Genomic DNA, 12,900 nt, shown 5'->3' with positions numbered 1-12,900 from the left:
GAATGTCCAGACTGTGCTAAAAGCAGCTTTTTATTTTAACAGAACTGAAAAGTAAATGTCTCTGCAGAACAGAAACTTTGTTTCAAGAGGAACTACACTTTCCACACATTCAGAAATTACATTTATTAGCATATCAATTTACATACACAGGCAAGTTCTACAGTTCATGTGATGACATTACACTGCAGTCTTGAGCTCGCCTACAGCTTTGCAGTTTGCTGCTATTCACCACAGATCAGCTCCTACAAGAAATTAAAAATACAAATTACTCAATTCAAGGTACATTTTAAACAAAAGGTAACCTCAGATCAGGAACAGAAGCTGTTCTATCCAGAACAGGAAATATTTCAGCTGCTTGTGATGTATGGGATGGCACAAATAAAGGTACAAGCAGCATCTGTCTCACAGGGAGCAGATAACCCACATAACGAATTTGCTGATCAGGGGAAGGAGCAGTTCAGAGAGGCTGTCTCCTGGCTTAGCAAGTATGAAACGTGAAAATCACAGAGAAACCTGTGAGTGTCACTACAGAGCCGCAGCTGTTCTGTGTAAGCTCATAACAAGACTGACCAACCCCCAAGAGGTTCAATGCGGGGTTTGACAGCCAGTCCGTCTCACCTCACTGATGGGATCAGGCTGTTCCCATCCCACCCGCAACCAGCTCACAAACACCCGCGCACATTCGCCTCTCACCAGCCGCAATCCCTCCCTCCCATGCCTGGAAACGGAGCCGATTATCCCCAGATACTGGGGATTAATGGACTCAGCAGTCACAGACTATCGCTAACGCCACTCTCGCCCTACAGAGCTCCAGCCACGCACCCAGCCCACCCCACCCACTCACATTTCATTCCTTTTTGGGTTTCACCGTTTTCACCGTGGCCACCGCTGCCCTCTCCGCCTCCGCTTTGTACTGCGGCTTCATGGCGGCCCGCACGGCCTGGGCGCAGATCTGCGAGTAGCGGATGTAGCTGCGGCCGGGGGGATAGAAGGCGGTGAGACCCGGGCCCGGCCCCAAAGCCGCCTCCCCCGCCCCAACCCCGCGTTCCCCCGGCACCGCCGTGACCCCGCCAGGCGCTCCCTCACAGCGGGGCCGCCGCCGCGGCCGTACCTGAGCCCGGCCTGTCGCCAATACGCCACCATGGCTGCGGCTCCGCGGGCAAGGTCAGCGCGCGCCGCAGGGGACGTGCGCGCCGGCCAATCAGCAGGCGGGAACCGCCCACGCGCGCCGCCGTTCGCGGGCGCGCGCCTCTGCCAGCGACCAATCAGAGAGCTCCGTTCCGGGGCGCGGCTCCCGCCCTTTCCGCCTGACGCGCTACGGGCTCGCCCCGCCCCTTCCCCTCGGCCCGGGCGGCCCCGCGGCCGTGAGGGGCGGTGGGCGGGGCCATGGCGGCTCCGGGCTGGGCCGTGAGGGGCGCTGGGCGGGGCCACGGCGGCTCCGGGCTGGGTCGTGAGGGGCGGTGGGCGGGGCCATGGCGGCTCCATGGCGGCCCCCGTGTGTGCCCTTCCCGGCCTTGGAGCCTCCCGCCTCCGCCGGTGGCCGGCCGGGGCCTGCCTGGCTGTCAAAACCACGGCAGTCGGTTCGGTGCTGGTCATTTGCCAGAAATACACGAGATGTCAAATACCTAAAGAACGTAAGTTAAAGTCCAAGTTTTCTGTGAGGCTCATGGCTGATTATAGAGCCCTGTGTTAGTTACACATTAACTCCTTCCACAGAAATCCTGTTGTAATCGAAGAATCCGAGCAAGTTAAATTGGTGTCTTTTGCACCTAAATCTGTTCTTACCCCTCTGTGCCATTGCTTCCTGTTTTTTCTAGATGACACATTAAAAAGAAAACCATTTTACAAGCATATGGAGCCAGTGATGTTTTTTAAACAGACTGTTTTAATTTTGATCTGTGTGTGGCCAGGCTGTGACAGTTCTGACCCATGGGACACAGTGCCTTCCCATGGGCTTCCTTTGGATGTTGATGCAAACACCTGAAATTCAATAATTTCCTCTAAACAAACCCATAAAAGACAACATAGCAAACTAGAAGCTATTGACACAAAGAAAAAAATAGTCAGCTTCCCAGATATAATAAGCAAAAAGCTATTAGAAGATTCAAATAATTTTTGATAGGTGAGAAATTTGGTCCTAACCTAATGGCCATTTAAATAATTAATACAAAATACTTAAGGAGATTAAATACTGGCTTTTAAACAAATCTTTGTGCTTGTGTCTTGTTCTCCTTTATTTCCTTTCATCCAAAGTCAAACCATTTTTAAAGCACAGAGTAATTTTCAGCTTTATTAGAGATCTCATTTAGTCCAGAACCTTTGCAATTAACAACCCACACGATAATGTCAGGGAAGAGCCACCAGAACAAGAAGAACAATTGTTCACCAGATATGTCAGTCTGTCTCCAGCATACACCAGTGAGATCTGAACTAGTGATCTGTATTTTTTTTTTAACTGTTAAACAACTCTGCTCCTGTAGAATTTTGGATTAATTTCTTAAATACACATATTGCAATTGTTCCTAATTAATTTTAAAGAAATCAGTAGTGTAAACGAGGCAGAAAACAATTCTTACTTCATACATTTGTTTTCTTCTTTATTTTTGTGTGAAACATATTTTAATTTTGTGACAGACGTGGCATATTGGAGCAAAGCTTTGCAATTTGCAGAAATTAAATGAATTAAAAAATATTTGTTATGACAAACAATGTTTCTGCACTTTTAACACAGAAAGGTGCCAGTGACATTGAAAGGAAATATATTTGGTTTCAAAGCCCCAGCCATAACAATGATAACAAAAATATACAAGAGAGCACCAAAGATTTTGGGAAGCCCCTCTGTGCTACTTAAGCAGCATATTTGATACAAGACAAGTAATGTAGTACTTACATATATTGAGAAAGGGGATGTTACATGCAAGCACTTCTTTAATGGGAACATCTGATGATTTGATAGGTAAAATAATTAGCACTAAGATTATTTTAAGCCTCCTGGGCAGCCCAGGCCCCATAGATGGCTTGGCAGAGAAAAATCATGCCAGTAGAGTTGGACATTTTTTCCCAGCTAGATGCCTCTCTATTTGTGCCCCACAGCTTCTCTGGTTCCTCTCCCTAACCCACTTCTCACCTGAGTTTTGCTCTACAATCTTCTTTTCCCACCACATTTTCTCTCTCTGTATGCCTCTGCCTGCAATTCTGTGAAATTAACTCTGATACAAATCCATAATGGAGATACACAACCTGGATGCAATTACTTACACGTTTAACTCTATTTGCTATTTGTTGGTCTTGATAGATAAAAATTCAGCATGAACTGAAAAAGCCAAACCTTTGGGAGAGGTACCAGCCATGAGTGGGTATCAATCAGTGACAGAAACTGTGCTCTACAAAAATTCCAGAATAAATATTGATGTTTATGCAGCTGTTCCAAGGCACCGTTACAGATTTGCACGACCTGTTTTCATGCCCAGTTTAGATGCCAGGAGACATTTTGTAAAGCCCTAAACTTTGCTCAGGTAGGAGTTTTCAGCGAGAGAAGAAAGGAGAGAGCAGAGGAAGGAGAGAAGTGTGGCAGGACAGAGGGAGGTTGCAGGAGAAGGGGAGGGCGGGCAGGGTTAGATGCACAGATCCAGGGAAGCCGCCGCAGCGCGATTCGCAACATCCAGGAATGTCAGCGTGGACAGGTCTGGGGGAACCAAGGACGTCAGGTTAGACATGTCCAGAGAAACTGAGGGACTGAGGGGAGAAGCATCCTGGAAGGTGAGACTGGAGACATCCAGGAAAGGCGCAGAGATGAGGTTGGGAACATCCTCAGGAGCTGATGAAGATAATCCAGAGGAGCGCTGAAACATGAAATAGTTAAAATCGGTCAGGTCTAGAGATTCCGACGAGGTGGAGGAGCTGTACTCAGACACACCTGGGGAGGATGGAGGGATTGTGCAGGAAAAGTCCAGGGAAGCTGAGGAGCTGTGACTGGAAACATCTGTGGAGGACGAAGAAGTGAGACTGGAGAGGTCTAGGGAGAGTGAAGAAGTAGGGCTGGAGAAATCTGTGGATAGAGAGGTGACACTGGAGAGATCCAAAGAGATTGAGGAGCTGTCACCAGACTGATCCGGGGAGCCTGATGAAGTGAGACTTGATAGGTCCAGTGACACTGAAGAGGAGAAACTGGAGCGCTCCCAGGAGTCTGAAGAGGTGAGACTGGAGAGCTCTAAGGAAATTGAAGAGGAGGTACTGGAGAAGTCTGAGGAGAATGAAGATGTGAGACTTGAAAGGTCCAGAGAGGATGAAGAAGTGAGACTGGAGAATTCCACAGAGGATGAAGAGCTCAGACTGGATAAATCCAATGAATCTGAAAAGGGGATTTTAAAGAGTTCCAAGGAGGCTAAAGTCTTGGCACTGGAGGGGTCCAGGGAGGCCAAAAAAGTGAGACCAAGTAGGTCCAGGTAGGTTGAAGAGATGACACTGAAAAGCCAAATAAATCCTCAACATGATGGGTGTTAAATAAGGAGCATTTTAAACAAAAGATCTCTATCATCACATCAAAACAAAAAGACAGCATTACCCCCCTCCCCAATATTTTTTTTTAAAATAATGATTCAAACTCTTGGTCTCAGTAGTTTCTCTTTTGGTGCAGAAAAGCTCAGTAATAGGAGCCCACAGAATTATTGAGAACATTGTGCCTTTCCAGGGCACCAGTACAGCATCACATGTACACTTGCAGTCAGTCTTCTGTCTTCTCTCCTGGCATGTCTGTCCTTGCTCAACCAGATTTGTTTTTCTGTGTAGTATGTGCAGGATTTCTTTTTGGAAGCTAATAGTGTGCTAAACTGATTCTGTGTCTGAGAAATACACATTCCAGCAACAGCAGTTCTAACTGTTATCAGATAAAAAGAGGTCTTATTTTGTTACCTTTTTGTCATACCTCTGGATAGAAAACCTGTATAGTAACAATAATCTTTTATTTGTGCTAGTTTGAATTGTTAATAAAAATATCATAAAGAGAAGTTGTGGTAGAAGGCAGACATGATTAAAAAGGGAACAGAACAGCTTAAATTTCAGTTCAAAAAGGTGCATCTAATTATAGTGTGAGTGGATCAAGAGGCTGATCCACAGCTGCCTTCTCTCATCTCCAGCCCGTGCTGCAAAGCTCAGAGCACTCAGACCCGTGGCTGCCTCTCCAGAACAGCACAGGGAGGCACAAAAAGCTCTTCCCTCGTCACAGCCACATTTTATGGACCAAGAGGTGCAAGGTACAGGAGGCTGCAGTGAACACACCCCAGCTTTGCCCCTGTTCTTACACAACCCACGTGCAGATGAGTGTGTAATGGATTTAACTTAATCACCACGGGTGCAACTCCCACCCAGGTCCCCTCTTGACTGAGGCAGGTGTCTGCAGAGCAGCCACTGAGCTGGAGGGGGGCCTCACTGTGCAAACATCACAATCGTGGGGAATTAGCACAATGCAAAAATTGCCACGCTAAAAACAGAGCTGCTTATGTACCATTGATAAGACCCCCAAAAGTTCCTGAATATATTTAACACTTGCAGATAATGCTGCTGTAATTTAAGAGCTGTTGCAACATGGTTGCAATTATTTCTAGAGTGCAATGTTTATAGGTCAAAAGGCAAAACAAATGACTTTTTCCAAACATGCATTATTTATGATGAAATGACAAGTTTGCTTGCTGCCCTGTTAATACAACATAAAAGTAATTAACCCCTTAAAAAATCCCTTGCTATCTAAAAGCAATTCAACTTTGTGACTACCTTTAATCTCAAAGTTTTCTCAAATGTATTTTACAGGGGAGAAAAAAAAATTAAAAAAGGCAAATTACAATACAATAAAAAGCCAGTGTCCAACAGTCTATAAATTCCATCATCTCTTCACTGAGTTCCTTCTGTCTTAATTTAAAATAATGAAGTTACTGCACTTTTTCCTATGAAATAACACTGTCAAGAAATGTGGAATTATGGTCACCTTTGTACAAAATGTAGAGGTCAGTAATAACGTTTCCTACCTTGGGTAGCTGTGGATTTACCTCCTTTCTCTGCCTGGGTAAGCCATTCTGGGCTGTGCTGGTAAAGCTCTGCTGTTCCCTCTGCTCTGACCCTAATCTGCTGCACAGCCCCTGGGAATGATGCCATGCTGATGACAATCAAGTCACCAGCACCCTGCTAAATCTCCTGTCTGAGCACAGCCCTGCACACAGTGCCAGCAAACACCTGACTGGAATCAGCTCTAATCTTGAGAGGGAGATTCAGTTCTGTGCTGTTTTCTATGACAGGACAGTATTTTGAAGGTTACTTGATGAAGATGTTAATTTTCAACTTCTGGACACCTGGATTCAAAGAAAATAATTTTGCATTGTCAGCCAAGTCTCAGCTGTCCATTCTACAAAATCTGGCATAAATGGCCTGAGGAGGACCCAGGATCTGCAGAGCAGAATTCAGGTACACTCAAGTTTCAAAAATTTTGTGTATTACTTCCTCTTTTCATGTGGTTAATGACTTGTGCTACTTTTTAAATGTGGTTATGACAAAATAGCATCATGATGTAAGGTATTTTGTCCACAGCTGGTGCCCATGGTCCTCCTAAGGAAAGCAATGAGTTCAGCTTGGTTGTAACATGTAGCCTTACCTTTAGAATAATTCAGTTCTACAGCAACAGGTAAAGCAAAGCTATGGAGTTATTTAGGATAGAAATGAACAGATCCTGAGGCAAGTGAAAGAACAACCTCCACCTTAAGAAATGGAAGGATTCTAAAGTGACTCACTGCTTCCACACGAGCTCTTCAGCAGCACTCCTCAGTTCTTCCATACAAGTGAACCTCAGCAGGCTGCTGGCCTTCCCTTTGACCCAACGCTCTGTCAGGGCCAGGAGATTGGAAATGTTGCAGTTATCACACAGTGGGTGCTCGTGTTTACTATGTTTGACATTTATTGGAAATACAAATGCAAGTACAGACCACAAGAGACAGATCAGCAATCTTGTAGGAAATGGTGGTTACAATTTTTCTGGGTTTTTTTGAAGCAAACCCTTGGCTGGCACTTGTGGTTCAGAGCTGTGGCTGAACAGGGGCTGGTGCCCATTGGTGGGCAGGGATCCATCAGAGCCCTCAGCACTGATCTGTTCACATCACATTCCTCCACCTCTGCCCCTCCACTTCCTGCATCCCTTTCCCCTTTTTAAAAATTCTTTCCTCCTGGCCCTTCAGTTCTGTTCCTCCAGCTGTAGCTGCTTTTTCCTCCCCATTTCCTCCATTCCTCCCACCCCCAGAGCCTCCCTGCCCTGCCCCTCTCCCCGTGGAGCTGCACCCACCCACAGCAGCCCACAGTGGCTGCAGCAAAGCTGAACACAGCTCCCAGCCCGTGACAATCTTTCCACAGCATGGATGCTCCACAGCAAGCTGTGAAATCTGCTCGCAGTTTAAGCCAGCTTTGCAGAAAAGCTGAGCTATTAAGAAGCAAAAAAGACCACAGCAGCTGTGAATGTGCATTTTAGGATATGCATCTCAAAAACAGTCACTCACTCCATGGATTTCTTCACCTTCAGCCCTCTCATTTTAGATTACTCACCTCATAGTTCTAAAACACAAATAGATCAGAAAGTTTCAGGAATTAGCTAGAATTGAAACAAAATTTTATTTAAAAAGGACCACATACAGAAAGCCATACTCTGACAGAATGAGAATGCAGGCATATAAATAAAATAGAAGAAAGAAATTTATTATCTTTCAAGAAGTTGTTGAATGCCTGTAGAAATTAAACAGTAAGGTTTTTTCTGTGCAAGGCCAAACTGTGAGTTCTACTATGCAGTCCCTAGTGCAGAAAAATTTGGAAATGAAAAAACTGACTTTAGAATATCAAACGATGCTAATGGCTGAGCAAACATATAAAATGAATTTCAAGCTAAGCATTTTCATCAGAAATGATGGTACAGTTTTGCAAAAGTTTCAGATACACTTTTAAAATTGAAATGTTATTTCAGTTGTAATAATCTCCTGTAAAAGTATGGCAAACCTCAATGACTTAAATTAGTAAGGTAGTCTCAAGCCATTTCTGTTTAGAAAAATATTCTGTTTAGAATAGTTAATTTTTAAAAGTTATATATCTATATTCCTGTTTTCTTCCCCCAGCACAAACCTTATGGAAGTGTTCTTGTTTGTTAAAATAAGCTCTGTAAGCAATTTGATCTAACAGAAATGGCATGCAAAATCAAATATGCTGGGCAGGGTGACATTACCGTTCATAAAGGCTACAAGAGCCTTGAAATCACTTGTAAGCTTAGAAACAAAATTCCAGGAAAAGCCTTGGGCACCAAAATACCACATCAGCTCCTTCTGGGCTGTGCCTTTGCCTTTTCCTGCTCACCCTGAAGTGCCCAGGAGAGCCTGCAGGGGCTCAGCCTGGCACGTGCCAAGGGCTGACCTTTCCCTTCCTCAGGGAGTGACTGCAACAGCACCAGGAACCACCAAGAGAAACCCCTGAGAACGCACAGGGCCTTGACTGGGAGCAAATCAGCTCAAAGGGTGAAGGGAACTGGAACTCAGAACTCAGGTTAAAGTGAAGCACAACACAACAGCCACTGGATGGGGCAGGTTATTTCTGATCAACTTAACAGTATATTGTTAAATATTATTTCCTTTTATGTTCAGGTATCTCCTCAGCCACCTTCACAAAGGTTTTTTAGTCTTTAATTGGTTCTTTGAAGTGAACACGTACTACTGTAGCAGCTTACAAGATTTTAAGGCTCTGTGCTTATCGTACCTTTATGTAATGGGCTTTTAGAAATGGAGCTACTCGTGGCAGAAGTTTAAGATAAAATTTGACTTTAAGGTACTGCATGCCCAGCTCACTGATGTTGCATTTAGGAGCAGGATTTAGGTCTTGGTAGGTAGGTAAGAGATACTTTGATGTTTTACCTATAGTGCCTGAAAAACAACTTGAGTACCGTGTTAGTTCAACCAGTCAAGTTAAAAAGGTTATCAAAAAATATTTTGTACATTCTTTTATATTTCAAGCATCAAGTAATAAGCTTTCTGTTAAACCAAGTTGTATCACACAACTGTCAAAAATCAACAAAAAGAACAATGCTGGAACAACCATTCTGCTTAATTTTGGGCTTGGTCCCAAAAGAGGTAGTCCGTAAGTCACACAAAAAATAAAAGTTAGCCTAACATGCCAGTGTCCTCCACCATATGCAGCCTCAGCACTAAATGAGGCTATTTCATATCTGCAAACATTATAAGTTAGTGTTCATGTAAATACAGGAACTACACTTAAATTTATTTCTTCATCGGTCCAGCTGACCCAATATATTAAACAGCCTTTGAGCCTCAGCCTCGGGAAAAATCCAGCCTCTCTCCAAATTAAATTTCTAATATGCCTCATACACACATCCTTTAAATAACAAAGGATACATGTATCTAGGCCTGGAGAGAGGCTGCAGGTCGTTTAGCCTCATTAGTGATACAGGTCTAAGAACTATTATCATTTCTCTACAAATGCTGCTGCTGCCATCGAATTCCTCATGGTTCCTCTTGCTGAAGCTGCCAACTCTTCAATTTCAGCATTCAGTCTTTTAATTACCCATTCCAATGCTTCACGGCCCTGCAGTTAAAGGAAAGTTTATTAGTGTATAAATCTTAGTGAATAAGTCAATCAGTTAAATTCTTACTGAAAATGACTGAAGTCACAGTAGTTGAAAGAGGAAGGAACAGAAATACATGCCTCTGATGTTATTTCAATAACTGCAGTACGGCTGAACATGTTCTGCCTTTGATTTCATGACAACAAATCCTTATATCAGCAGTTTTCACATTATGATCCACAAAAGACTTTTTATCCAGCCTGCTTTATCATTCTCCAGGCTGAACTCAAGGTATCTCTGGACTGCCAGAGGACAGACTCAGCTAAAATACTGCTCCATTGCTCCCACATGATTATTCATACATTCTGTATGAATGTAGATCCTTTCTGACAGCAAAAATGAACAGATGGCATCAAGAGGGCAGCAAAAGAATGACAGTGTCACACTGCTTGAAGATGTTTTCTCCAGTGAAGATTCAGAGAGCTTTGCCAATAACAATTTATCTTATCTCCATTCACAAGAGGAAAACAAGAGTAAGTTCAGCATGCTGAGCATTCAGTCTCTGCAGTAAAGGCAGCAGAACCATGTGGCTCCTTTCTAAGATTGCTGACAAAGCCAAAAAGTAAACCAGAGATCTTTATTCCCTTTGACATTTAGCCAGTGATCACACATTTCACACAAAGGCCATACTTACTTTTTTAGCATTGGAGGAAATTGTGTTTGCCATTAGCCCTTCTAGGTAACTGCTGAGACTGACACCTTTTACAGATATTATTGCTTCTTGTGTCAGAATGGTTCTGAAACAGAGCAGGAAACTGAATTACTCTGAGTAGTTTAAAAGAGAAACCCCCTCCTCCCCCACAAGTACATTCCCTCATCAGCTTTGCTCTGTAACACAGAACTTCTTGCCCCCTGAACACAACCCACTGCCACACTGTGTAATTGCTTTATGCTTCTACCTCTAAAATTAAGCCCAAGAGTGTCTGGCAAGTCCAAGCCTCCCTTTGTGTCTCTCAGCCATTTCCATCTTTAGCAGAAGGATGTTAAGAGTGGAAACAGCAGATCTGGAGTTACTGTATAAACTGCAGATGTACACAAATTCACACCCTGAACTAGACTGGACTGGACTCCAGCACAGAACGACACAAAGTCTCCCAGGGCTCAGCAGAACCAATGTCACTGCATGAAGTGACAGTCCATTTAATTCTGGTTTAGACAATTTCCTGTAAATAAAAGCCATGTAACCCTCATCTTCTGATCAAGGGAAACCAGGGACATTTTCAAAGCAAAATCCAGTCAATCTCAGAGCAGGGAGGTACTCACTTGTGTGGTTCCTGAGGGTGTGGTTTATAGACAAGCCTCTCATCGACTGACACGAGGTTTGTAAATGAAATCTGTAGAACACAGGACAGGATTACCCTTTAATACAAATAACAGAATACTACAGAGAGCAAAATGTCACGTGATTAGGAAACAGTCACAGTGCACCTACACCAAGAGGCTTTAAAACATTTTTTCTTAACACCACCCCCTCCCCCAAAACTCCTCCTGCTCATCAGTGTGTTCACAGCTTCAGCAGTGACAAGATCCAAAAGCCAAGCAGCTCTTTCCTGAAAACCAGAACTGATCAACTCTAACCACGTTACTTAAACCTTTAACTTGTACTATTCCAATGCAATTTTCAAGTTATTTTCAAGATGATTTTCCTTTTCATAAGTACAAGGTGTGTTCCATTTGAGAGGCACAAACACAACTACTTACATTACAGGATTTAAGCTCCATTGTTTTTTTCACAGGGTCAACAACAGAGTGCTCCTGCACATACGTCCTTGTCCTGCAGGTACCAATGAGCTGGGGACAGGCAAACAGAGATGGCATCAATTCCACCAACCCATTGCAATTCTTCATGCCTTTAAATGCAGTGGTTATGCATTGAACAGACACCAAGAGAGCACAGTTAGGGTTTAGCTTAAAACAAAGCTATTCAGCTGAGGTAGATCTCATTTTCCAGATGGAAGCAGCCTGAGGTGCAGATTTGGCTGTAAGGTCACTGTTAAGCTTTCCCCATACATTAATGCTTAAGCCATTAAACTTTTAAACCATTACAGTTGTGAAATGATACACATCTATTACAGCAGCTGGCTCAGGAGCTTCCCCTCCCTGCGGTGTCCCTCTGTGGCCTGTGACACAACACCCACCGATTTCACAATGGCCGGGATTCCCCACTCGGTGCTCAGGAGCCGGTGGCTGTGCAGCTTCCCGCTGGGATCCACGTGCCTGTCCAGGACATCGACGCCCACCACGCTGGGGTTCATGGGGTTGGGGTATTTCCTCATGGCAGCTGTCATCACAGTTTCCCAGGGGTGACTGCACAAACACAAGCAGGACACCAAGTTGCACACTCTGCTTGCAATAGGATTGTGTCCTTCCCTGAAGAAAAACCTCTATTTCGTTGAGTGGGCAGTGCACATGAAATCACAACATACCTGATTAACTGGGTGTGCTGGTTCTGTTATAACTGGAAAAGATTTTTTTCCCTGTGACACAATGCCAAAAGACTGCACTTTATCCCAATTTTCATAATACTGGAGTGATTTATTAAAGTTTCTACTTCCCTCCAACGAGTTCTCCCTCAGATTATTTTAACACAGGAGTCTGGAGCGCTCGGCACCGGGCAGGCCCTCACGGTGTTCGGGAGCCGGGGGCAGCACAAGGACGCCGCTCGGAGCCGGCAGCGCGCTGGCCCCGCAAGGTTCAGCCCCTGCCGAGCTTCCGCAGCCCCGAGCACCGGCCCCGGGAGCCTCCCCCAGCCCGGGGGAAGGTCAGAGGAGCCGAGAGGCCGCGGCCCGGAGCGCCCGGGGGCGGCCCTGGCCCGGTGCAGCCCCACAGCCCCCGGCCCGCCGGAAAAAGCCCCCCGCTCTCGGGGCCGGCCTGTCCGCCTCCCGCCGCCGCCCCGCACGGCACGGCACTCACTCGAACACGTGCTCCGAAGTCCAGATCTTCATGGCTGCGGGGCCGCTCCCGGCCCGGCCGCGCTCCGGAGCCGCCGCTGCCGCCGGTCAGCTCCGCGGGCCCGGCTCTGCCGCCGGCGGCGCGCGCCTGCGCGGACAGCGCCCGCCAATCGCCGCGCGGCGCCGCGCTGACGTCACGGGGCGCCTCCCGCGTGACCGGGGCCGTGCCCGGCCGGGGACATTCGGAGTGAGGTTGGGGCGGCCCCGGGCGCCGCCCGTGACCCCCGGCCCGGCCCGGCCCGGCCCGGCCCGGGCTGGGCTGGGCGTGAAGGGCGCGCCCGGGCGTGGCACCGCCGG

At 45.9% G+C, this 12,900-nt stretch overlaps 3 protein-coding genes across 3 annotated transcripts; all 3 read right to left on the bottom strand.

Moving 5' to 3' along the window:
• Positions 1 to 104: 104 nt before the first annotated feature.
• Positions 105 to 1,242, bottom strand: ATP5F1E (ATP synthase F1 subunit epsilon). Its single transcript, XM_066561606.1, has 3 exons — positions 1,112 to 1,242; positions 845 to 971; positions 105 to 242 (listed from the first exon to the last, which is right to left on the bottom strand). Exons 1-2 carry the CDS (start codon positions 1,141 to 1,143, stop codon positions 848 to 850), a joined length of 156 nt encoding a protein of 51 aa, XP_066417703.1. The 5' UTR covers positions 1,144 to 1,242; the 3' UTR covers positions 105 to 242; positions 845 to 847.
• A 1,033-nt stretch (positions 1,243 to 2,275) lies between these two features.
• On the bottom strand, positions 2,276 to 6,837 carry LOC136564029 (uncharacterized). The gene is made up of 2 exons (XM_066561760.1): positions 6,777 to 6,837; positions 2,276 to 4,464 (listed from the first exon to the last, which is right to left on the bottom strand). The coding sequence occupies exons 1-2, from the start codon at positions 6,818 to 6,820 to the stop codon at positions 3,615 to 3,617; spliced, it is 894 nt and encodes a 297-aa protein (XP_066417857.1). The 5' UTR covers positions 6,821 to 6,837; the 3' UTR covers positions 2,276 to 3,614.
• Positions 6,838 to 7,620: 783 nt separating this feature from the next.
• Positions 7,621 to 12,679, bottom strand: PRELID3B (PRELI domain containing 3B). Its single transcript, XM_066561338.1, has 6 exons — positions 12,566 to 12,679; positions 11,791 to 11,959; positions 11,354 to 11,443; positions 10,916 to 10,986; positions 10,287 to 10,389; positions 7,621 to 9,612 (listed from the first exon to the last, which is right to left on the bottom strand). Exons 1-6 carry the CDS (start codon positions 12,595 to 12,597, stop codon positions 9,493 to 9,495), a joined length of 585 nt encoding a protein of 194 aa, XP_066417435.1. The 5' UTR covers positions 12,598 to 12,679; the 3' UTR covers positions 7,621 to 9,492.
• Between the last annotated feature and the right edge of the window lie 221 nt (positions 12,680 to 12,900).

The sequence above is a fragment of the Molothrus aeneus genome, chromosome 17 (assembly GCF_037042795.1).
Source record: "Molothrus aeneus isolate 106 chromosome 17, BPBGC_Maene_1.0, whole genome shotgun sequence".
Taxonomy (NCBI): domain Eukaryota; kingdom Metazoa; phylum Chordata; class Aves; order Passeriformes; family Icteridae; genus Molothrus; species Molothrus aeneus.
Note: the sequence above shows the minus strand (reverse complement) of the source record. Positions and strands in the feature narration are given on the sequence as shown.